This window comes from Cucumis melo, chromosome 6 (assembly GCF_025177605.1).
Source record: "Cucumis melo cultivar AY chromosome 6, USDA_Cmelo_AY_1.0, whole genome shotgun sequence".
Taxonomy (NCBI): domain Eukaryota; kingdom Viridiplantae; phylum Streptophyta; class Magnoliopsida; order Cucurbitales; family Cucurbitaceae; genus Cucumis; species Cucumis melo.
In genome coordinates this window covers 2,450,723-2,472,849 of record NC_066862.1, presented here as the reverse complement: position 1 = coordinate 2,472,849, position 22,127 = coordinate 2,450,723, and the positions used below count along the sequence as shown (strand labels likewise).

The 22,127-nt window shown below is 34.3% G+C and overlaps 4 protein-coding genes across 6 annotated transcripts; 2 read left to right on the top strand and 2 right to left on the bottom strand.

The window, feature by feature from the left end:
- Positions 1–1,471: 1,471 nt before the first annotated feature.
- On the bottom strand, positions 1,472–4,714 carry LOC103483453 (rac-like GTP-binding protein RAC2). Its single transcript, XM_008440085.3, has 7 exons — positions 4,192–4,714; positions 3,994–4,081; positions 3,176–3,285; positions 3,022–3,085; positions 2,492–2,556; positions 2,320–2,385; positions 1,472–1,735 (listed from the first exon to the last, which is right to left on the bottom strand). Exons 1-7 carry the CDS (start codon positions 4,306–4,308, stop codon positions 1,637–1,639), a joined length of 609 nt encoding a protein of 202 aa, XP_008438307.1. The 5' UTR covers positions 4,309–4,714; the 3' UTR covers positions 1,472–1,636.
- Positions 4,715–4,941: 227 nt separating this feature from the next.
- On the top strand, positions 4,942–10,552 carry LOC103483451 (NADPH:adrenodoxin oxidoreductase, mitochondrial). 2 transcript variants are annotated; one of them, XM_008440083.3, is made up of 14 exons: positions 4,955–5,322; positions 5,564–5,741; positions 5,890–5,994; positions 6,450–6,563; positions 6,656–6,709; positions 6,941–7,057; positions 7,214–7,323; positions 7,399–7,472; positions 7,861–7,922; positions 8,164–8,362; positions 8,606–8,666; positions 8,997–9,064; positions 9,239–9,384; positions 9,769–10,552. In XM_008440083.3, the coding sequence occupies exons 2-14, from the start codon at positions 5,625–5,627 to the stop codon at positions 10,003–10,005; spliced, it is 1,464 nt and encodes a 487-aa protein (XP_008438305.1). In that variant the 5' UTR covers positions 4,955–5,322; positions 5,564–5,624; the 3' UTR covers positions 10,006–10,552. The 2 variants fall into 2 exon arrangements, with proteins under 2 accessions (XP_050941951.1, XP_008438305.1); XM_051085994.1 differs by lacking the exon at positions 9,769–10,552 and having other exon boundaries at positions 4,942–5,322; positions 9,227–9,388.
- Positions 10,553–11,458: 906 nt separating this feature from the next.
- LOC103483450 (BTB/POZ domain-containing protein At5g17580) lies at positions 11,459–21,082 on the top strand. 2 transcript variants are annotated; one of them, XM_008440080.3, is made up of 6 exons: positions 11,459–11,531; positions 12,620–12,696; positions 13,377–13,456; positions 19,024–19,082; positions 19,183–19,252; positions 19,332–21,059. In XM_008440080.3, exons 2-6 carry the CDS (start codon positions 12,651–12,653, stop codon positions 20,931–20,933), a joined length of 1,857 nt encoding a protein of 618 aa, XP_008438302.1. In that variant the 5' UTR covers positions 11,459–11,531; positions 12,620–12,650; the 3' UTR covers positions 20,934–21,059. The 2 variants fall into 2 exon arrangements, with proteins under 2 accessions (XP_008438302.1, XP_008438303.1); XM_008440081.3 differs by lacking the exons at positions 11,459–11,531; positions 12,620–12,696; positions 13,377–13,456 and adding an exon at positions 18,475–18,587 and having other exon boundaries at positions 19,332–21,082.
- LOC103483449 (60S ribosomal protein L37a) lies at positions 14,984–16,930 on the bottom strand. Its single transcript, XM_008440079.3, has 5 exons — positions 16,792–16,930; positions 16,294–16,333; positions 15,965–16,053; positions 15,337–15,419; positions 14,984–15,241 (listed from the first exon to the last, which is right to left on the bottom strand). Exons 1-5 carry the CDS (start codon positions 16,792–16,794, stop codon positions 15,178–15,180), a joined length of 279 nt encoding a protein of 92 aa, XP_008438301.1. The 5' UTR covers positions 16,795–16,930; the 3' UTR covers positions 14,984–15,177.
- Positions 21,083–22,127: the final 1,045 nt, after the last annotated feature.

Sequence of the window (22,127 nt, the reverse complement as noted above, 5' to 3'; positions counted from 1 at the left end):
GTATAATTTGAAAAATACCAAATTATTTCTGTCATTCCTTACACATTCACTCAAGAGCTTCTTCTTATTGGAATATTGAGGTACAAACCAAAACTATCGAAAAAAAGTAGCAAATGCTTCGAAACAGTGGTAAATACGTCAAAAGGTTACCAAAACGATTGAAAAAGTGGTAAATACGTCAAAAAGTTGACAAAAGTCGATTTGTCAAAGTGTATTTTCTTCTTATATTTTGTAAACAAATTCAATTTTTGGAATTAATTTATGGACGTTGACTGGTTAATAATGGAGTATTTGAGTAAATTGTTTTTCTTTCTTCCACAATTTATTTTATACAATTCAGAGCCATCTTAAAATAAAAAACATTGAAAATATTTAAATGATGATATTCCATATTATTTTATGCGCGTTTGGATTTGGAATAATGCATTGTTTTCTTTTTCTATTTGAAACATATTCATATAAGTTAAAAAGAAAACAAATCAACGTACGTGTCTTTTAGATAACTTTAGAAAGCGACATTTTTAATTAAAATATGAACAAAGGTTAAATTTGGTTGACAAAGTATTTTTTTTTGAAAAAACACTTATATGCATAAAATTGACGAATTTGTGGAAATTTAGAGGAGCAAAAGAAAAAAAAAATCAAAATTTTTATAAATTCTTTCCCTGGAAATTTGGATGATAAATTAGAAACTTCCCTATACTCATCTTCCTCGTGCCAATCTGTTAAATATGTTTGTTAGTGATTTTAAAATAGTTAAAAATAATTTTGATTATTTTTTAAATCAATATATAAAATGTTTTTAATGAATTAAAACTTTCTTGGGATGAAGATAAAATAACTCCAAATTTTATGGTCAATTTTTTCACGCACATAATGTATGAATAAATAAATAAACTTACATTGCTAGGAATAGGTTGGTTGACATTTTGAGTTTACGCTTTCTATTTGTATTTTGCAATATTTACGGATCTGAGGAGGAGGGGTTTCCGACATGTCGTACGCCTAAAGCCTTCCCAATTCCAATGCATAACTTTTTCTTTCCTAAAGCTCACTTTTAAATCTTCCAAGTCTAAAAAGTCTTCACATTTTCGTGTTCTATAAGCCAAAACATCACCAAATTTCATTACTTATGCACTTGGAAGATCGATAATTCCACCACGACTCTGGAAAAAAATTACCCAAGACGTTGTATTCAAGATAGGATTGACTATTTAGATAAGATTATCTTTAAAACGAGGACAAAAGCTAAAATGAATATATTATTAGATGATCAAAATCAAAATGGCCGAAAGAAAAAAAAGACAAAATTCGTAGAAAAATTTCTAACGATTAGATATTTAAATTTAAATTAGACTCGTACCTGATTCTCTTTAAACGTGAAGACTTGAAAGTAAAAAAGGAAACCAATGATTAAAACATATGTTCTCAATTATTTGATCATATGTTCAAAAATCCTAGTTTCAAATGATTGAATTCAAAGAAAGTGAAGCGACTGATGTATTACGAAACAATAACACAATCGTTAAAATACACCCTAAAAATCATAGAATTTAACATATATGGTTCAATTACAAGTGATATGGGAAGTTCGATAAATGAAACAAGTATTGGGGAGAGGCTTAATTAAACATGATTATAGAAAATTGCAGATTGGGAGTTTTCTCTTTGGCTTCTTGGATTTTGGAGGTTGAAGAACCACCTTGATTGCAGCATCAAAGACAGCATTTACATTCTGCATTTATGAAAAGAGGTTCACTTAGCAGAGAGACTAAAACTAAAATTATCTTAAGGATTGTTATCTTTGGCTTCAAACAAGAGAAAAAACGGCCACAAGTTAAGAGAAATGAGCATAACAAGTCTCTTCAAATTCAGTTAAATCTTGTTTTATTTTTGTATTGTTCTGAAAACCGATAGATTCTTCATTATTTTAAAACAAAAATGACCAACACTTTCTTTTTCGTACTTTAGAAAATCACACTAACCAATGAGTACAGTTCAACAATCCAAACTGGTTTGGTTAGTTACTTAGTTTTGTAGACTTATTTGATTTTGACTTAACACCCTTGGAGTTAGTTCTTGATTTTTGCACTTTGTGACAAACAAACATTTGCCTTAAATCAGTTTTTCAGAATTACAGTTCAATTGTGTTTTGCTTTTAATAGATTAAGAGATGATCAGGTTTTCAGAATTACAGTTTAATTCTTTTGCTTTTAATATATTAAGATCAGGTGATCTCAGGTATTCAGAACTGCGGTTTAATTACTGCGGTTTAATTATCTTTTGTTTCTATTATATTAAGAGGTAATAATCAAAAACCTGTTGTGTCTTTGAACTGCACTCGATGTATGTCACTGCTCCAATAAGCTTCTTAAGTTCCTCTCCCTGAATATATATGAAAAAAGATTATTTGTATAGTTCCTTTGCATGAAAACTTGGAGAAAGGGAAAATGAGATTCAAAAGGAAAATGAAATAACTCCAAGTATTAACCTGTTTTGTTGATATTGTACATGCCCCAGGATAATCCAAAAGGAATTGCTCGTCTTCTCTCAGATCTGCCATCCCAAGTAACAGCATACTACTTTCAATCAGAACAATACCACAAATGCAAAGAACAGATTTGTGGGGTAGGGGCGGGTGGGGGGTGAATAGGAGCTGCAAGAATTATCTTCCCCTATAAATTACAGAACAATGAGAAATATACAATTTAGAGACACGAGCAGGGATCATTTTACATAGTTCAAATATATCTATATTATGTGGAGATACTAGTTTGATGTGTGTACTTGTATGTAGAAGATCAATAATCAAGATGTTTATCTCTGATTACATGACATTGAAACACACATTTTTTATCTGTTGGTGTCCCTTAAAAGTTAAAAAAGATGGTTCGATATGTGGATGTGCGTTCTTAGACTAGCCCACAAAAACAACCATCAAGAAAGAATATGAGAATTTTACTTGAGAGTGAAGGAATTGATAATTCAGGCAATGAAATTAAAGTTAAAGAAGAAAGGCACCTAGTTTGGTCCCTACAAGAATAATGGGCACTGATGGGGCATAATGCCTTAACTCTGGGATCCACTGCTCCAAAAGAAAGTGACATCAAGAAGAATCTAAATACTGAATCAAAATACTAAACAATCCCAAATATCGTGCAGGAATTGAACTTACTTTCTTTGATATATTTTCAAAGCTGGCCCGACTTATAGTCGAAAAGGCAAGAAGGAAAACATCAGCACCTCTGTAACTCAAAGGTCTTAGCCTGCTATAATCTTCTTGACCTGTAAAGGTATCCTTTTAACATTCATATAACACTTTAAAATGGAAATTAGAGGGAACATTCATAATGACGTTTCTGGAAGATACTATATGATTAAGTGCCTTTGAAACAAGGACTCTTGTTCTTAATTTTTCCACTAGAATTCCAATCATACCAATAATATAAGGAGGAAAAAGAAAAACTAAACTAGAGTTGTAGTTGAAAAAGAATACGACACAATTTGCGAAGTAGCTTATGAACTGGACGGTCTTGGAAAACAAATTTTGAGAAGAACAACTTTGTAATATGGTTCCATTTTAAAGTTCATCTAAATTTCCTCTAAATACTTGACAAAACTTATTCACATATTCCTATCCTGCGGCTCCTGATGACACATAAAATTCCTTTCTACGATGATAGTCAGATAATAGATTATAATACATTGGTTGAACTACTGTTATATTCCGATAGTGATTATAGTTTGCGTTTAGCTTCAATTTGAGGCTTCCTTTGTCTTGTAATTTGGTTCAATCTCAAAAAACGTCACTCCATTTCCACGGTGTTAAGGTTTTCATACGTTATCACTTATCAGGAAGTGGCAAGTAGAGGCAATCAGCTTTAAGCTTACACATACGAAAATATAGAAATCCAGAAAAGAAAATCCAACAATTTAAGAACAAAACTGGATAAATGAAGCAGGCTTATTAGAAACAGAGGAAAATGAAATCACCAGCAGTGTCCCAGAGACCCAAATTCACAGACTGTCCATTAACCAAAACATTGGCGCTGAAATTGTCAAAGACGGTAGGAACATAATCCTGCCAAAGCAAAACATCAACACAATGCCCATCGACCCAATAACTTAAGCTAAACACATAAACTATAAATTCCAAGAAAACAATCAAAACAAGAAGAGTTCATTTCATACAGTCGGAAAAGTGTTGCTAGTGTAAGAAATGAGAAGACAAGTCTTCCCAACAGCGCCATCTCCAACCGTGACGCACTTGATGAACTTTGTAGCCGCCGTAGGAGCAGCGGCGGCCATAAACGATTGTTTTTTGAACGGAATTTGAAGAAAGAACAGGTAATGTGGATTAAAACCCTAGAATGGCATGTTTGGAAGAGGAAATAGAGAGAATTGAGAGGAAAAGATGGACAAAAAAGTGGGAAGAAGGGTTGAAAAAGGGTATGAGAAAGAAAAAGAAGCATTGATTGGTGAAAATGGGGTTGAAATTGAGGTGTGAGAGAAGGGAAAAAGGGAAACAGAAGGCAACCCCACAGAGAGAAAGATGAATCAAAGAGAGGATGAATTGTTGAGGAAATCGAATTGAAAATGAAGAGATTTTTGAAGAGTGGTTTTCTTTTGTTTTGTTCCAGCACCCCATGCAGATACGCGACTTCTACAACCACGGTCACCAAATTATTATCATTATTTGTTTCTTTCTTTAGTTGCAAATTTACTTCTATCTTGAAAATATCATAAATTTGGTTTTATAATTATGAAATGAAATAATGAAATGGTTCAACAAAATAATAATGATGATAATGAAATGGAATTCTAATTTTGATTTTAGAAAAAAAAAAATCTTTTTTTAGTTTTTATTTGTATTTCTAATCTTATTTTTTACTAATATTTAGTGAAGATTGGACTTATTTTTTCTTTCGAAAATATATTGTAATATAATTTGGGGGTGGAAATTTGGATGGAAGTTTCTTGTGATCGGCTACATACATGAACATCAAATTTTCTATAACTCAGTTTTTTACAAAAATATAACAAAAGAAAAATTAATTATTGTTTTCTTATTCTCCTCCTCAACCACGCAGCCCACCCCGAGTCCATGCTCTTCAGCTGCCGCAGTCTACCGCCGGCGGTCACGTCTTCCTGCCGTCTGTCGAAGCCGAGCCGACTTCGCTCGGGTGTTTGGGCCCCGCTCCGCCCACGTTCACTGAGCTGAGCCCAGCCGTGCAGTCCTTTAAGCCGCGCCGCTCACCCCCTGTCGATTGTCACTCCGCGCCGTTTCTACCGCTGCTCGTCTGGCCGAAACTGTAAATTAAGGTCAGATTTGTTTAGAGATTTTGAAATAGTGTTATACAGTGACGTGAATATTTCAGTTTTAATGGACGAAGTTTATTATTTTTAATAAGAAGTGAAAGCGGGAACTACATGGAAACTTGTCGTAGTATCAATTTCCGTCCAATTCTTAACACAAATGGAGATTCAGAACAAATCTGTGGCATTGAATCTCTTGATTTAGAGTTAGTAACCTTATGATTCGATCAAATTCGTTTTGGTGCAGCGAAATGGAATCCAGGATTGTTCGTACTGTACTTGAGCTTTAAAGTTTCTTGATATTGGCAATGGCATTATTCAGAGCTAGGGCATTATTTTGTAGATGTTTTTCAACTTCTGCTTCTCATCCTACTCATATTTGCGTTGTTGGGAGTGGACCTGCTGGTTTTTACACTGCTGAGAAGGTACGTTTTCTTTTTGTTTACTATGTTCTGGAGATAATGATATATTAAAAATGATTTGAATAGTATGAGTTTAATTTATTTCGAGGAATACAGAGAAATGAGAAAACTGATGATATTGATTGTTTGTTTGTGAATTGATCGCCAATAGTTGTTGAAGGCGCTTCCCAATGCTCAAGTTGATATAATTGATCGTTTGCCAACCCCTTTCGGTCTAGTTCGCTCTGGTGTGGCACCCGATCACCCTGAAACAAAGGTATGAAGCTTGGTTATTATTTCTTCTCGCTGCTTCGTAGATTTTGAACGTGTAGCATTAGTTGTAATTGCTTGTGAAGAAATTGTTGAACTGATTTAGAAGATATTGGACGATTGAAAAAAAGAATAGCTTTCAGAATTATTTCTATGCGTTCTCCATGTTCTGTTTTAGTTATGGCTTAGATTGTAACTTTGGTTGGAACTAGTCGATACCAATCTCATACATATTTGAGCTTGCATGTTTGGTAGATGGTGGCAGCTGCAGACGTGTTGTTCACCTAAGTATGGACATTTGTAATGGAAAGTTCTAGGAAATGTGCTAAAGCGGAAAGTAATCTTAATGGCGTCAATAACATTCCCTTTACTTGTTATGCAAAAGAATTAGAACTAATGTTTTATTTGGACTGGAAAAATATTCCTCCTATTTGAGCTTAGTTTACTAAAATCTTGCAACAGATTGTGGTTAATCAATTTACGCGGGTTGCACAACATCAAAGGTGTTCATTCTTTGGTAATATCAAGCTTGGATCTTCCATTTCATTGTCGGATCTCCGTGAGCTGTATCACACGGTTAGTTTTGGCTTGGATCTTCCATTTCATTGTTAGTCATGCTGCCAAAAGCTTCCTTCTTGTTTTCTCATTGAGTGTGGTTGCTTAATTAGGTTGTGCTAGCATATGGAGCAGAAAGTGATAGAAGTCTCAAGATTCCCGGAGAAGTAAGTTTAGTTAAAACTGTATATTTTTTTCTTCTAGTTTACTGCCTCCTGGTGGATTGCTTCCACCTATTCATTCTTCCTAACTTGATAATTTTGTAAACATAGTGAATGTTTTTTTAAAAAAATTATTTATTATTATTATGTTTTCTGAATCATTGACAGAATTGCAACTACTAATTCACTAGTCTATTAGTTCTACAAGTTGATTTTCGATGTCATATCCTTCTATAGGATTGGTATGGGATACACTCAGCCAGAGAATTTGTTTGGTGGTACAATGGGCACCCAGATTGCAGAAACCTAAATCCTGGTTTAAAGACCACTGATACAGCTGTAATCCTTGGCCAGGTAACTTCAGGCCATTCTGTTCTAAATTTGAAATAATAAAAAAAATTTGTCAAGCATTTCTGGCCTTTACTTTTCTAATAAATTCCCTTGATGCTGGAAGAAACAAGAAGCTTTTAAGTTAGTTCAGACTAAGACTGAAATATTTCTATTATCCAGGGAAATGTAGCTTTAGATGTTGCACGCATCCTTTTACGGCCAACATCAGAATTGGGATCTACAGATATTGCTAGTCATGCATTGGAGGCTTTGCAGGAGAGCTCTATAAGGTTTCTTACTTTTGAGTTCATTATAGCATTAAGATTACTGCTATTGTCTTCTTATTTTAATTATTTCTCATATAGGAAAGTTCTTTTGGTTGGAAGACGCGGACCAGTGCAAGCAGCTTGTACTGCTAAAGAGTTGCGTGAAGTTCTTGGTAGTTCTCAATGCTCAACCTCTTTAAAAATTGATTTTTACGTTTTCTTAGAAATACTCTTGTATCCTTGTCATTGAGAATGAGTTTTAAGTGGTTAACTGTTTTTTATTTTAAGTTTAGCCCTTGTTTGTGTTACTCATATCTCTATAATGTAATGTTATGGTCACTTCACTACTCTATATTTTCTTCATGTGTTTGTGCGTGCAATTTTATTATCTTAAAAGAAACAGTCATACAGATGAAAGCACTATGAAAGTAGTCAATCAGCTTAATCTGCATACTTTTGTACTTGATTATTATGCCTTTTTGATTTTTGCATTTTGCATTTACATTGTGTGCTCAAACCATAACCAATGATGTCATTAGTTGTTTGATTTCATCACTGCAGGCATTAAGAACTTGCACATTCACATACGGGAAGCCGATCTTCTCAAGAGCCCAACAGATGAGGTATAATTCAACTCAAGTTATCTCCATGTTAACTAATGAGAAGCTCTGGTGACTGTTAAGAAGGAATGTAAATAGTTTCTTAGTTCCTTACCTCTTCAGGTCACGCAATTATCTAGGGCATAGGTCTCATAGCTTAAGAGTGTGATCCTGAAATTTGGGATTTTTCACAATCACACATTAAAATATACATTTCATTGTTTTATCAACATCACTTTTGTCTTAATACTGTCTTTCGTAAAAGGAAGAGGTGAAAAACAGTCGAATACAGAGGAGGGTTTATGAATTGCTTGCTAAGGCTGCTGCTTCTGGACCTCCCCATTCTGGCACAGGTCTACGTGAACTGCATTTTGTTTTCTTCCGCAAACCTGAGGAGTTTCTGAGTTCAGTAGACGAAAAAGACCATGTTGCTGGTGTTCGATTTGAGAAGACAGTTCTTGAAGGTAATTGTCCATGTCCTATTTCTTATGTCTCCAGTAGATGGACTCCACTCATGTAAGTAGGATGATTACTGAAAAACTCTTTTGTGAAAATTTGCGCTAATGTCATCAAAGATGGTGTTCTGGACTAGGAAGCCGATTTCTTCAATTTCTCTCATCACCGAAAATTACTAATAATCCTTCAGGATTACGTGCATTCTATCCCATCCCATCCTTATGTCCTTGTGCTACCATTTCCTTCTGTAGGTTCTAGCCCTGGAAAGCAGATAGCTAGAGGTACTGGGGAGTTTGAAGACCTTGACTGCCAGTAATTTCTTCCTAAGTTATATTTTTTGTTTGTTTTTTTCTTTAAATTTTTTTCTTTGGTAACAAATTATACATCAGAATATTTGTTAGGAGGACACATGAGAGTTGTAATGGGAAAATAAATTTTAGTTTTGATCTCAATTTTATTGGGTGATATAACTATTCAGCGGAAGCGCAAATATGTTTTACTCATTGAAGTCACATCTTAGTCCCTTTCTCATGATTGAAGATTAAAAACATATTCTTTTGTTAAATCAGATAGAATACTTTCTTTCTTTCTTTCTTTCTGTGAAAATAAGCTCATCTAGAATCAATTGCTTGGTTTTTATAGGATGGTGCTAAAGAGTATAGGTTACAAATCAGTGCCTATCGATGGTTTGCCCTTTGATCACCAAAAAGGTATGAGGTTCAGATTTACCAAAGTGCTCAAGAACACTTATTTGAAGCCATGGATCGAATGTATCCAACAAATCATTCTCATGTCTCTCTATTCATTTATCCCCTCAAGTTTCCATGGAAAAACTTCTTCTCTAGTGTTTTCCTTTGCTGATTCTTTTGTAGTTTGATTTTCAGGAATCGTACCCAACATTAGAGGTCGAGTTGTAAGCTATATTTCTGGAGATGCCATCCAGCTTGAGGAAGGATTGTATGTATGTGGGTGGTTGAAGAGAGGACCAACTGGAATTATTGCAACAAATCTCTATTGTGCTCAAGAAACCGTGAGTGTTCAAATCCTTCTCTCCTTGTTTGGTCACTGGTTTGGGGTGATTATGATAAAAGCAAAGGAATAGACTACAACGTGGCATGATTAACCAAGATCATATAACAATAAATAAATCAAGGAAATGTGATGAAGAAGTAGGGAAAATGAATAGTTTTCAAGATACCTCTTTTTTCCCAACCCACTATTTCTACCCGAGTCTAGTTAATTTTTACTTCAATCTTCGTTCTATATTCCAATCATGTCCTAGATCCAACTACCCACATATTTCAACATGAAAAATGAAACTATCTCACCGAGTTTGAGCACCAAAAGCTTTATATAGATGTACCCACTTTTTTAATTTAAAATTTTTAACCTTTGTTAGTCATTGATTCATCAGGTTGCCAGCATATGTGAAGACCTTGATAAAACAGCATCAGGGTCCTCCTTTTCTAGCTCATCAAAGCCCGGGAGAGAAGGTCTCATACATGCATTAGACGATCAAAATGTTAGATTTGTACCGTTTAGCGCTTGGGAAAAGATAGACTCCGTAGAAAAGAGGCTTGGAAGTCTGAAGAACAAACCCAGGGAGAAGTTAACCACTTGGGAGGAGCTACTGAAGGTGGCCATGGAATGAGTATATCTTTATGATTGAAGCTCTTTCAATTCCATTCCTCATCTCTTTTCCAAATGATGGAATTCTCTTCACAAAAGATTCCAAATCTTATCCAGCCATTCCGCTTCTTCGTTTCACTCCTATACTTTAAAGACGACCTATTTTATCACTCGAGCATAGAGCTATTTCCTTTTATACCTTGCTTTTGCATCCTAACATTGAAGATGCTAACGAGTAGTCGGTTTTGGTCGAAGCGACAGTTTATTTGGCTACTATGCACAAGATAGAATGAGCTTCCCATTGAGGAAGTCGATAATAAAAGTGGCTTACGTTCTTTCTCTTACGAGCTAGAGAGAGGAAGGAAGGCAGGAGACACTTGTGAATTGAGCTCAAAATCCACTTCTTGGTTTCACTGGGAAGTGCAAATCATCTTACCCTCTTAACTTTCTCCACTTATTTACTCACTTTGGAGAAGATTTTTTGATTGGTTTGGAGGATAAACGGTATCTGACATTGGAAATTTTCTCTTCATTTATAAAATGATCAGATTATGAAGTTGAGAATCAAATTATTTTAATTTTGGGATGCATATATGGAGCTGAATGAATAGTCATAAATACTTTTTAACGAAATTATTTTAGTCTATATACTTGTGAAATACAATAATTTGTTCTAGTTTTTTTTTGTCTTTTTCTGTTTCATTTATTTCAAAATTTAACTTTATTTCTTGATGCATAGAATTGAATATTTCGTGTAACAAATTTAAACAATGAAAAGGAAGGGCTAAAAATAGCAAAATCAATCATAATATTTACAAAATACCGTGAATTTTGATGGCAAACTCCGAAAGTATTAGTCTATCTACAATGACTCCACAAAAGTAATAGCCTATCTAATGGATCTTAGAAGCAATTGACTGTGCGATGAACCCTAAAAGTAGTGATAGATTTTACGGTACTTTTAAGAATTGTAGAAAAATTAATCTCTTACTACCTAGCTTAACATGGAGAATTATTTTAGGACAAAATTGAAGTGTGGCTAATATGGAATCATTTTTGGACCATTTTATATAAACGATAATTCTCTAATTCCAATTATGTTTTTTACTTCATTCGTGCTTATTTAATATAATTAATTAATCAATGATAACGTTTTTCTTAGAATACTTCGTCTTAAATTTACCAGAGATACAATTTTTTGTTATCGAATATCTGTAGGTAGCTTAAAAAGACCACTCACGTAGACTCAGATGCAATGGGTCATTCTTTTTCTTTTAAAAAATCATTACTTATTACATATTAAACAATCGGTCGGGTTGGACCGGATTGGATCGACTTGATACAAATACCTATAAAAAGAGATTGATTCTCTTGCCTCTCTCATCGGAATATCAGGCGGTCATCTTTAACCGACCTCTCTTTTCTGCCAATACAGAGTGTGTTCTTCCGCCATGGCTTCCACTTCTAGGGATCCAGCTCCGCCCTACGCCAGTGCTGCTAGAATTTCCGATTCTCCTTGCTATCCTCAGTACAGCGCTTCCCTCAAATGTACTTTCACTCTCATACTCCCTCTCCATTATTCTCATTTTTTTTTTGTTTTTCTATAATTCTCCGCCAGAAATTTAGGTATCTGTGCTGCTGTTATCTCACAATTTGATTTTGGACTTGTTCTGCGTTGGTTCATTTGAGATTGATTGGGTGCTGCGCATCAATTGTTTTCAGTTTGTGTATTTTATGGTCAAACTCGCGAATTTGTAGTTGGCGATGATCGTGCGAACTCTACTTCTGTTGGCGTTTCTCTGTGCTATGTTACTTGAAAATTTGCTAGTCTGTTTGATTACTTTTCTAGGGTTTCTATTTCCATCGAGTTATGGTTAATTGATGAAGAGTAAGCGAACTTAAATAAATGTATTGGTGACCGTATGATAATCTTAAAAACAAAATAGATTTTGCCTGGGTATTAATTGATAAAACGCTCGTCGGAGTTCTTAGAGTGGCCGTGTTTTGAGTCCACTTACTGTTCTAACTAATGACTATGGAAAATGCTGAAAAGGAGCTTTGACTAGGATTTTGGAGCCGAATGATCATAATCCCCCTTTCCTTGGGGCCAAGTGTCATAGTAGGAATTACTAACGTGGATGGTTCTTCTGCTCCAAATCTAATTAGTCGTCAATCCGATCCAACTTCATTATTTGGCTTATTCTTTGTGCTATATTTATGAGAGGGTTTTAACTTTCTGGATATCCCCGTGTATTTGTTTGATTTAGGATAACGGATTACATATAACACATAACCCCGCATATGGACAGAATAATATTTAAAAAGGTGTTTAATGCGAAAGCCTCGAGCTGGGACTTAAGGCAAGGATAAAGGTCATATACAAATTATTCATGGGAAGCATGCGTTGGTGATGGTTGTTAAGTCATGTGCAAAGTGAACTTGTAATTTGAATTTTTAAATGAGGACTATCGTTATTGATTCCGTTAAAGTGCAGCTTATCTTTGGTGTTCCATGAACCATTGAATGAGAAGTTGGTGCTTAGATTACTAATTTTTGTAGATTTGGAATTTTATTTTTATGTCAGAGAACATTTTGAACTTCTTATCAGAGAAAATTTCCTTTTCCAAATGTTGTAGGTCTTGAGGTAAATAGCTCAGAGAAGAGCAAATGTCAAGAACATTTCGATGTTTACAAGGAATGCAAGAAGAAAGAGGTATTTTCTGCTCTTAGTTATCACATGAAATTGGAATGGTGGAACATTTTATAACGTGTGGCATTGTTACTGAAAACATATGTGCTCACTATTTACGGGAGTTTGGCTTCTGAGATAATGGTACTGATTGACCAAGGTTGTAATTGCGAATGAGCAGATCCCAAAGAGGCATCAAAACATTAAAATATGATCTTGGTCCTCAGTAAAGTTATATTTTGATCTTTCAAGTTTTAGTAATCTCTATGTCACATACGAAAAAGTGACTACTCATTTTGTGATATCAGATTTGTATGGCAAGTGATGTATTGTATGTCTAATACTGTCTCTTCCATGTGATAACCTCTTATTAATTATACGTTGATCGGCAACAAAAAATAGGACACCGTATTAATGGTAGATTGGATTTGAAGTTCCTGAAGCTTGCGGGTCTAAAATAAAAACTTTCTGGAAACTTGGGATTAAATTTAAAGAATTAAAATTACTCTATGACCTGAAAGATACTATGGCATATAAGAGGAGAAATATTATTGTGATTCATGATACTAAAGAAACTTTAGAGCCTGTGTTAACATTTACTTCCTTGGTTGGTGTAGTAGAGTAGCATAATGCACCAATTCTCTATCAGATGTTGTCTCTGTTTATTAAGTTTCTAACTTGAACGAGATGTGTCTTCTTTCCAGCGGGAAGCTCGGTTGGAACGCAACAAGACACGGTCTTTCTTCTCATGAAATTATCTTCAGGCATTTTTCTTGATGTTAAAGTATGTATGCTTTTCATGCAATCTACTAACCTCCCACCACTTTCTATTCTATTCAATGATGATTATCGATTGCATGTTCATTTGGTGAATAATTCTATGAAATGTCTACCCACACTTTTAGGTCTTTTTTTCTTAAACTTCAGAATGTTTAGGATTATGTTGCGTAGGCTATTTTACCTCATGTACTAAAAGAGGAAAATTGTTCAACAAACTCTATTTGTTCCATTCTTTCTTCACTCTAGTTCTCAATGTTGATTCTATGAGGAGATGCGACCGCGTAGAGCTCAGTTAGGGGACTATCAAACGACGGGATATATAAGAAAATTTACTGGGGAGTATCTACAAAGAGCAAGGGAGACAAATCATTGTAGGTCATCTATTAATACATGTACACTCTAATAGTTTTGCTATTTTTCTAAACTGAGTCAAAAATATAATCTTATACGATATAACTCTACGTTACTTCGAGGCATATAATCTCGATCTGTTTTCAAAATACGGTTTGAAGCCTAACAGAACTCCATAAATATGGTTTGACTCGATTCAAACTAATAAATTGGCCACACCTAATGTGTAGTTAATAAACAACTTTGAAACCCACCTCATACAAGTTTGATTTCAATCTTGATCCTCGATTTCAAAATCAGATAGAATTGTTTTCATGTTGCTAATTTCATATCTGGTATTTGAGACCACCTAATTTTGTTGAGTCAATGCACATTTCCTAGAAAATCTAATATTTGCCTTCTCTTTGATTTCAAATGAAGCCTTGGATGAGATGATAAGAAATCTGTTTGCGGAAAGAAAATCTTAAATACAATTTGTTAAACAGAGTTTATTATTTTAAAAAAAATTATAAAGAAACTTTTGAATAAAAATAAATTGTTTGAAAATCTTTTCTAAAAAGTAATTCTAAATACACTTTCAGTTTTATAATATTTTTTTTAACGCTCCATCATTCTATTTTTTTTCCTTTTTGAGTTTTTTTCTTTCCTTATTTGTTTAAAATTAATCTCTCTTCTTTGTAGATCCATTATCTAAGCTGACAACATTATCCCCAATAATAATATGAGAGATTAAAAAACATATATATACAAAATTTACATCAACGTATATTTTCCTTACCTCTACTCTCAGTAAATTTCAAAACCATAGAGAAAAAGGTCTTCTAAAAACAGATTTCTGAATTATGGTAAAATTAGTCAATGAGAAACCAAGAAGTTCAATGAATGCTCAGTCCATTAGCTTTATAAGTTGATATCTAAATACAAACCTTAAATAAAAGATCAGACACTTCCATCAGTAATCAGTGTTCTTCACTGAAACTAAATCGATCGCTTCAAGAGCTTTTTAAGAATAGCGGATTTTTATCGTAAACATAATGTATTATAGTACTCCTTTGTTACTAGAAAAGTCTCCCAAGAGATGAAAATACATATAAAAAAAAAAAAAAAGCAAGCCAAATTTCGATATCTGATAAAAATTGAAAGCAAGACAATTTTGCCAACTGAGCAAAAAGTAGAGATGTGTCCCAAAAATCCAGGATATTTCAAATGGATAAAAACACAAAGAAGAGCTAGGTTAGAAGCTCCAGAGTGAGAACTTAGGAATAAAGTCAAATGGGTACACAAATTGCTTAGAACAATCTTCTTCCAATATCTCTAAACTATCAAACCGGTAGTATAACACAAGACGGAAGGAAAACAAAATATAAATCTAACTTAACTCTCAGTCTGCTCCCTCAACCTTCGGATTGTGCTTCTAACAGTTACCGCACTAGCAGTGCTGCCCAAAACAAAAGAAAGAAACAGCAGTCAAAATCTTGAAAAGAATTTTAAACCACAAATACTTCTTTGAAAAAAAAGATCAACTGTACTCACTTCAATGTGTAGGCACCTCCGGCTTTCACCTTTCCGCAGTCCTTGCAACCCCATATCCCAACAGCCTTCCTTTTCACTGCATACTGTAAGAGGTTCGGAGCAGCAATCATTGATTAGATTCAAGAATAAAAGTAACATTTACAACTAGACGTTTTCATTGCACTTGATCTTAGCCTAAGAATAGTTGCAAGAATTATGGACAAGAACATCATAAATATGATTCAAAAAAATACTAACAAAATATTGTCCTTTTCTACCAAGGGAAAAATATACTTTTTAATCCAATAATTATATATTCCTTAAAAGATACATACCAAAATGCATCGTTCACAACGGCATCTTTTAAGAGATTGAAGCAGCAATCATTTTTTTAGAAATTAGAATCATGGAATAAAAACTATATCAACATGTAGATGTTTTTTGCCTGCTTGAATGACTTTTTTCATGTACTTAAAATGCCAATCCTGATAGGGCCTTCATAAAAAATCAATAAGTTGTATCACACGTTGTTCAACATCCATTCAAGGATCTACTTGTAACCACCAAAACCAAATAATTTCTTCATTCACTGACGAACTACTTGTAATCACCAAATACAACAAACTATATGTTGAATAAAGAAACTAACCTTTCCGCAGAACTCACAGAAGTATTTGCTGTGCTGACTGACTTCCATCTTCTTAATCTGCTTCCTCAGACTAGCACCATATCTGGTACCTGTTACAAAATACACAATAAACCATTTACAAACATAAATGCACAGCATAACGTGCGCATACAAGCACGTTGAAGTATAGGGGAATTAAAAATCTACCAACTACTTCAACAAATTATCTTTGAGAGTCAAACTAATTAAGAAACCCTTGCACAAGTCCCACTTCCACTCATTGCTCTAATACTATTTCACTGTAGGTTAAATATAAAAAAAACAAAAAAACATAACACGCTAGTACATACCGTATTTGCCGACAATGCCAGCCTTCTTGGTTCTTTTCGTCTGCGATCAAACAAGAAATCGCAACAAAAACACGTCAGATAAATCTAACAGTCTTCACATAGTAAGTATAATAAAGTAAAGATAGAACGTAAACCCTAGCTCAAAATGATTTTCCAGATTCTAATCTATCTTTCCCACGATGATTGCTGAATCTAAAACAATGTTGAAGTTCGGAAAATTAATGAAACATGGAGAACGTGAATTGCTGAAACCACATTTCTACATCTAATTCAGCTAGAACACGAAATACCCATGGAATACAATCGATAATCCACTACCACGCAGCCAATAACGACAGAAGAATGAGGTTCGTGTTCCCAATTTCAGTTCATTAATCGCCCAGAAATTAAATCCTGCAAACTACAGACAACTTGCCTCGCCTTCAAAACTTGAAGGAGAAAAGAAAAACAAATTGAAGTAAAGATGAACAGCAAAGACGGGAGAGAGAGGCTGAGTACCATTGTTGAGGCTTTGACGGAACAAGGGCACCTCTGGACAGACGCTGATGCAGAGACCGAACGGCTAAGCGGGAAAACCCTAGAGTTTTCTCCGGCTGATTATATAGCCCTACCGAATCACTATCTACGTCTTCGGCCCATCTTTTTCAGTAATTGGGCTTTAAGCCCATTCTTCCGGTTTTTATTTGTTTGGGCTTGGTTAGAGTACAGGCCCAATAAATAAAGCCTTTTAAGGATAATTATAATAGTAGGTAGCAATTTTTAGAATAATTATTAAGTATATAAAAGTATTTTTAAAAAATTACAAATATAGTAAAATTTATTGGTGATAGACTTCTGTCATTAATACTCTTATGATTTATCAGTGATAGACCAACATTTGCTAATGTTCTATCAGTGATATATTCTTATCGTTGATAGATTTTGACAGATTTTTGTTATATTTGCAATTTTTTAAAAATGTTGTTATATACTTCATTATTTTGAATATAATTACTATATTTGTAACTATCCCTTTAGAATATAAGATAACGTATTAAGTGTATAGCAAGATGCTTGGAAACATTTTAAGAAAACTATCAATAAAGGGTGTGTTAGATTTTATCATTGATAAATCTATCAGCATTATGGTATTTCACTAATGGATTTTGAAAGCTATATTTAAACTTTGGCATATTTTTTAACTTTTTTGTATTATGTTATATTTGCTAAAACTCTTGGTCTAAATGTCATATTTATAATTGTCCCGGGAGTTTGTAATTTGAGTTTCATTCTATTTTACTCTTAAAGTTTAGCTTCTAACTTCTTCTTTTCTTTTTTACTTTTTTAATAAACAAAAATTGTATTCCTAACTTTTGATGGTGGATTTTTACCCCTATTGAAAGTCACTATAATTGTTATTTAACTAATTTTAATGAAATTAGCTTTGAGTAGTTAAATTTAAGATTTATTAAAAAGTCAACGAGTTACTATTACTAAAATATAATTAATACACAATATAAATGTAATGACTAAAATTGTGCTGCATTATTGTGTGTGTGTATATATATATAAAACCCAAGTTACCTATTTTATGGAAAATATATTTATGATGGAAGTTGGGTGAAAATTCTTGTCCCATTGATTCAAAAGAACATGTATCGGGATTTAAACCTCTAACTTCACAGTTTTCTTCGATTCATGTTGATCTACGAAACAAGCTAAAAAGTATCGCAATATATTTTTCTTCGATCTATGTTAATACTCAAGACAAACTTAAAAACTCAAAATACACCTCAACTTCAACCAATGAACAACACATACTAGAATAGCTACTTTAATACTCGCACAACCATCCAACAAATCTAGTTATGATCGATTATCTCGATCTAACAGCAGGCATATGTTTGATAATTAACTAAACCCATGTAAAAATATATTATTTTATAACAATTATTCAAATACGTTTTAAAGTTAGAAAAAAGAATGAAGCAGTGTATTATACATAGTTACCAAAGTATGTGATTGTCATACAAGTAAGAGGCGGAGAAATTGAACACAGAAACTATTGTCTAAAATCTAAACTAAAATGATGAATAGAAAAAGGTTTAAAATTTGAAAAGAAATAAATAAATTCCTTTAAGTTCAAGTAACAGAATCCCACTAGTTTTGGATAGTTACCGCTACATCTCACTTCCTTTCTTCCATTTTCTTTTCTTTCTTTCGTTGAAATATTCAAGTTCTGTACTCTGTTCTCTCTCTTTCTACGTGACTAAGTCCAAATAACACGAAGATTTCAGATACCCACATTTGATTTTGTAAGTTTTCTTTCAATTTAATCCCCATTTCCCCTTCCATGGAAGTAATTATTTAGTTCTCCATGTGTTTTTCATCAGTTCTTTATGCAATTTATTGTATCGGTAGAAAAATCATCTCGGCAATGGCTGTATTTCTCTGCATTTCGATCGTGCTTACAGTTTCAACTTCTGTGTTCCAATGCAGCTGCCTATTTTGTTCGTAATCGCGATTGAATTAAACTATACATTATATCTCAAAATGTTGGTGCGTTAGAGCCATCATAGTTTATTTACAGCAGCGTTCTTTCAATAGCAAAAACGATGACTGCAATTTTGGGAAATCACTGTCTGGAATGATCTGAGAGAGAACTACAAAGTTCTGATTATTTGAAATTAGATAGAAAGAATAACTTAAGAACTAACTCCCGACTCCTGTTTTTTGGTGTTTTTTTTGTAGATTATACAGAAGAACATTAAAAACATGGTAGACAAATCAGACAAGGATGCCTCTTATTGGTGAAGAGCGCTTTTATTTTCATGCATTTTTAGCTAACCCTTTCATTTTTCGCGTCATGGTTGTTTCCAAACGGTCGCTCATCTTCATTATGGTTTGCAGGTTGCCTAAGCCTAAATCTAGAACTGATATACAGTTTCATGTCAGTGGGGTGCCCTTCAATTTGGATAGGGTGAGAATATGGGATTCTGGATTCAGTTACATATTTGTTTTGTGATTTGTTTTGGTTATGTTTATTGTTTTTTCCGTAGGATATTATAGTTCAAAAGTCAGGGAAGATATCGCAGTTACTGAATGAGAAATCTGAGGACAATATCCAAGAGTTTCTCAGAAACATACCAGCTCATCCAAATACATTTGAACTTGTTGCAAGGTTCTGCCATGGGTTTCGTCTGACAATGTCATGTGAGAATGTGCTTCCTTTAGCTTGTCTTGCTTTCTATCTGGGGATGACTGAAAGTCACAGCCCAAATAATCTGTTGAGCAAAGCACTTACCTTCTTTGAACAGAAAATCCTCCCTAGCTGGAATGAAACCATTAAGGCTTTTCTTACAACAGAAGATATCATGCAACAGGCAGTAGATACAGGCCTTGTTGATGAATGCATTGAATCTTTGGTCGGTAAGGCAGTGAACAATCCATATCTCCTTGGCGAACCGATTGTGAATTTCATAAGTGATGAACTCAGTGAGGATGACGTGATTCATCACAATCCAAGTGCAAGAAGAAAACTCTTTGTTTCTGAATGGCAGTCCGAGGATTTGACAATTCTTCCTCTTTCATTGTATGAACTGACAATTCATTCTATGAACCAGCATGCTGTCCCGCCGAGATTTGTAGCTGCATCCCTTTTGAAGTATGCAAAGAAGTGGGTGTTTTGCAGTGCCAAGGGAGATGAAAAAATGTCAGTATGTAAAACAAACCGTCAAAGGGAAGTCATAGAAGTATTAGAAAGGCTAATGCCTCATCAGAAGGGACTATTTCCTTGCACAATATTGTCTGAAATGCTCCGGTTTGCTATTCGTTTGGAAGCTAATGCTGGTTGTAGAAATGGACTTGAGTTGAGGATAGGAAAGCAGCTTGATCAGGCTACAGCAACTGACCTTTTAATACCTTCTCGAGGCTATGCTAAGGAAATGCATTACGATATCGAGTGTGTGAAGCGAATTATAAAGCACTTCTATAGAGATTATGGTTCAAATATGGAAGGATTAATTGCCGCAGCAAAACTCATTGAGGAATTCTTGTTTGAGGTTGCTAGTGATAGAGATTTGGAGATAAATGCATTTGTATCATTAGTTGAAATGTCAAGTGCAGCATCAATGGGAACTGATAGGAGCTCCGATGGAATATACAGGGCTATTGATACATATCTGGACAAGCATAGCTTCCTGACAGAATCTGAGAGAGAAGAAGTGTGCAGAGGGCTGGACTACCACAGGATGTCGGCTGAAGCGTGTGAACATGCCGCCAAGAACCAGCGACTGCCGTTAAGAATTGTGGTTCAAGTGCTATTTTTGGTGCAATTACAGCTACGTGATGCGATTGCGAAGGATATGCATCGTACGGACAACAAATTGACACAGGACGAGGTTGGAAATGATGGAGAGTTGAACTTAAGTGAAGGAATAGTAAAAAATGAAATGGAGAAAATGAGCAACAAGGTGATAGAACTGGAGAAAGAGTGTCATGTGATGAGGAAAGAGATTGAGGAAGGCTGCGTCCACATGGTGAAAAAAGAGAAGACAAGCATGTGGAGAGAAATGAAAAGAAAGTTCGGTTGCATAAATAAGATGAACAACTGCAACTGCCAAGTTAAAAAGAAAAGGGTTCATCCAAAATTATGGACTTGACTAACAGGCATCTGATCATTCTATAAACTCTTATGTAATTATTTGATTTCACGTTTCTGATTTGTCATTTAACTCATCTAATTTAGTGAATAAATCTCCAAGTTCTTAGGCATAAAGCCAAAAGATTTCCCCAAGGTTTGTTCCTTTAACCCCCCCCCCCCCCCCCACCCCCCCTGCTTTTCCACATCATGTAACATTGACTTGACAACGTCCATAATTTTTAATTGTAAAAAAAAATGTTTATGGGTTTTTATAAAATAAGAATGATGCTTCATGGAGCACTTCATTGATGATAACTAAGTGCCTCTATCTTATTGGTTAGTTCAATGAAAAAAGAGAAGCAAAATGATAAAGGAAAAGGTGCTTAGACATGGAGTTATTATTTTACATTTGACCTCCATCAGCATCTCAACAATCAATAAATATTCAAGCATGGACCAGAATTCTTGTGACAATGATGGAAGGATATCTAGTGGTCCATTTTCTGCCAAATTCCCAAAATCTTTTTCAAAGTTGAGATGTTGCCTTCAGAATGCGAGTTTAGCCAATCAAGGTATGACGCTTCTCTCTCTCTCTCTGGGTTTCGATGCAAAATTTGAAGTGTTGGTCAACATTTTCATTCTCCAAACAAGAAGACGATGGGAACTCTGCTATTTGTCAAAGAGGTCTGCACCTAACTTCAATCCATTTTTCTTGCTATTATGGTTGAAATGGTTTAATCTAAGAGCAAACCAATATGATATAGCATCAATCTGAGCCTCATAAATGGAGGTTGAGATTTAGGCAGTATTGTTTGCCAGTATTTCTAATGCTTCTTTACGTTATTAATTTGTACACTTTTCTCCCCTTATTATATCGATATGGTCCTTGAACTGTTTGATTTAGATTGTTTTTCTTTATTGTCAGTATCTGAAATGAGTACTTTTGTTGAGACAAGTTTTGATTTAAAAGCTCAAAACTTCACATGGAAGAATAGTATACAGAAGAAAATTTAAAATTTAAATATTGAAATTCAAGTTTAACCATTCTTTCCCCCTTACATTATGCAAAGTGAATTAGGTAGCCCTACATAGATTCTGACAACGCTGCATAAGGCAACAAAGTGAAAGAGCATAATAGACAGTAGAAAAGTGCTAATCATTGAGACAAGTCTTAGGCTTCAAAACCACACTGCCTTGAGTTTAAAACTTTTAG

Bases quoted from the DNA above. Each gene is read 5' to 3' on its own strand.
- LOC103483453 (XM_008440085.3), bottom strand. From the start codon at position 4,308: ATGGCCGCCGCTGCTCCTACGGCGGCTACAAAGTTCATCAAGTGCGTC. The intron at 4,082-4,191 runs GTATGAAATGAA...TTGCTTTGGCAG, and splicing joins CTAGCAACACTTTTCCGACT to GATTATGTTCCTACCGTCTT. The intron at 3,086-3,175 runs GTAAGTTCAATT...CTTTTGGAGCAG, and splicing joins TTGAAAATATATCAAAGAAA to TGGATCCCAGAGTTAAGGCA.
- LOC103483451 (XM_008440083.3), top strand. From the start codon at position 5,625: ATGGCATTATTCAGAGCTAGGGCATTATTTTGTAGATGTTTTTCAACT. The intron at 5,742-5,889 runs GTACGTTTTCTT...GATCGCCAATAG, and splicing joins GTTTTTACACTGCTGAGAAG to TTGTTGAAGGCGCTTCCCAA. The intron at 7,058-7,213 runs GTAACTTCAGGC...TCTATTATCCAG, and splicing joins CAGCTGTAATCCTTGGCCAG to GGAAATGTAGCTTTAGATGT.
- LOC103483450 (XM_008440080.3), top strand. From the start codon at position 12,651: ATGTCAAGAACATTTCGATGTTTACAAGGAATGCAAGAAGAAAGAG. The intron at 12,697-13,376 runs GTATTTTCTGCT...TCTTCTTTCCAG, and splicing joins AGGAATGCAAGAAGAAAGAG to CGGGAAGCTCGGTTGGAACG. The intron at 19,253-19,331 runs GTGAGAATATGG...TTTTTTCCGTAG, and splicing joins TGCCCTTCAATTTGGATAGG to GATATTATAGTTCAAAAGTC.
- LOC103483449 (XM_008440079.3), bottom strand. The intron at 16,054-16,293 runs GTATGTACTAGC...ATTTTGTAACAG, and splicing joins TGGCATTGTCGGCAAATACG to GTACCAGATATGGTGCTAGT. The intron at 15,420-15,964 runs GTTAGTTTCTTT...AACCTCTTACAG, and splicing joins TCTGTGAGTTCTGCGGAAAG to TATGCAGTGAAAAGGAAGGC.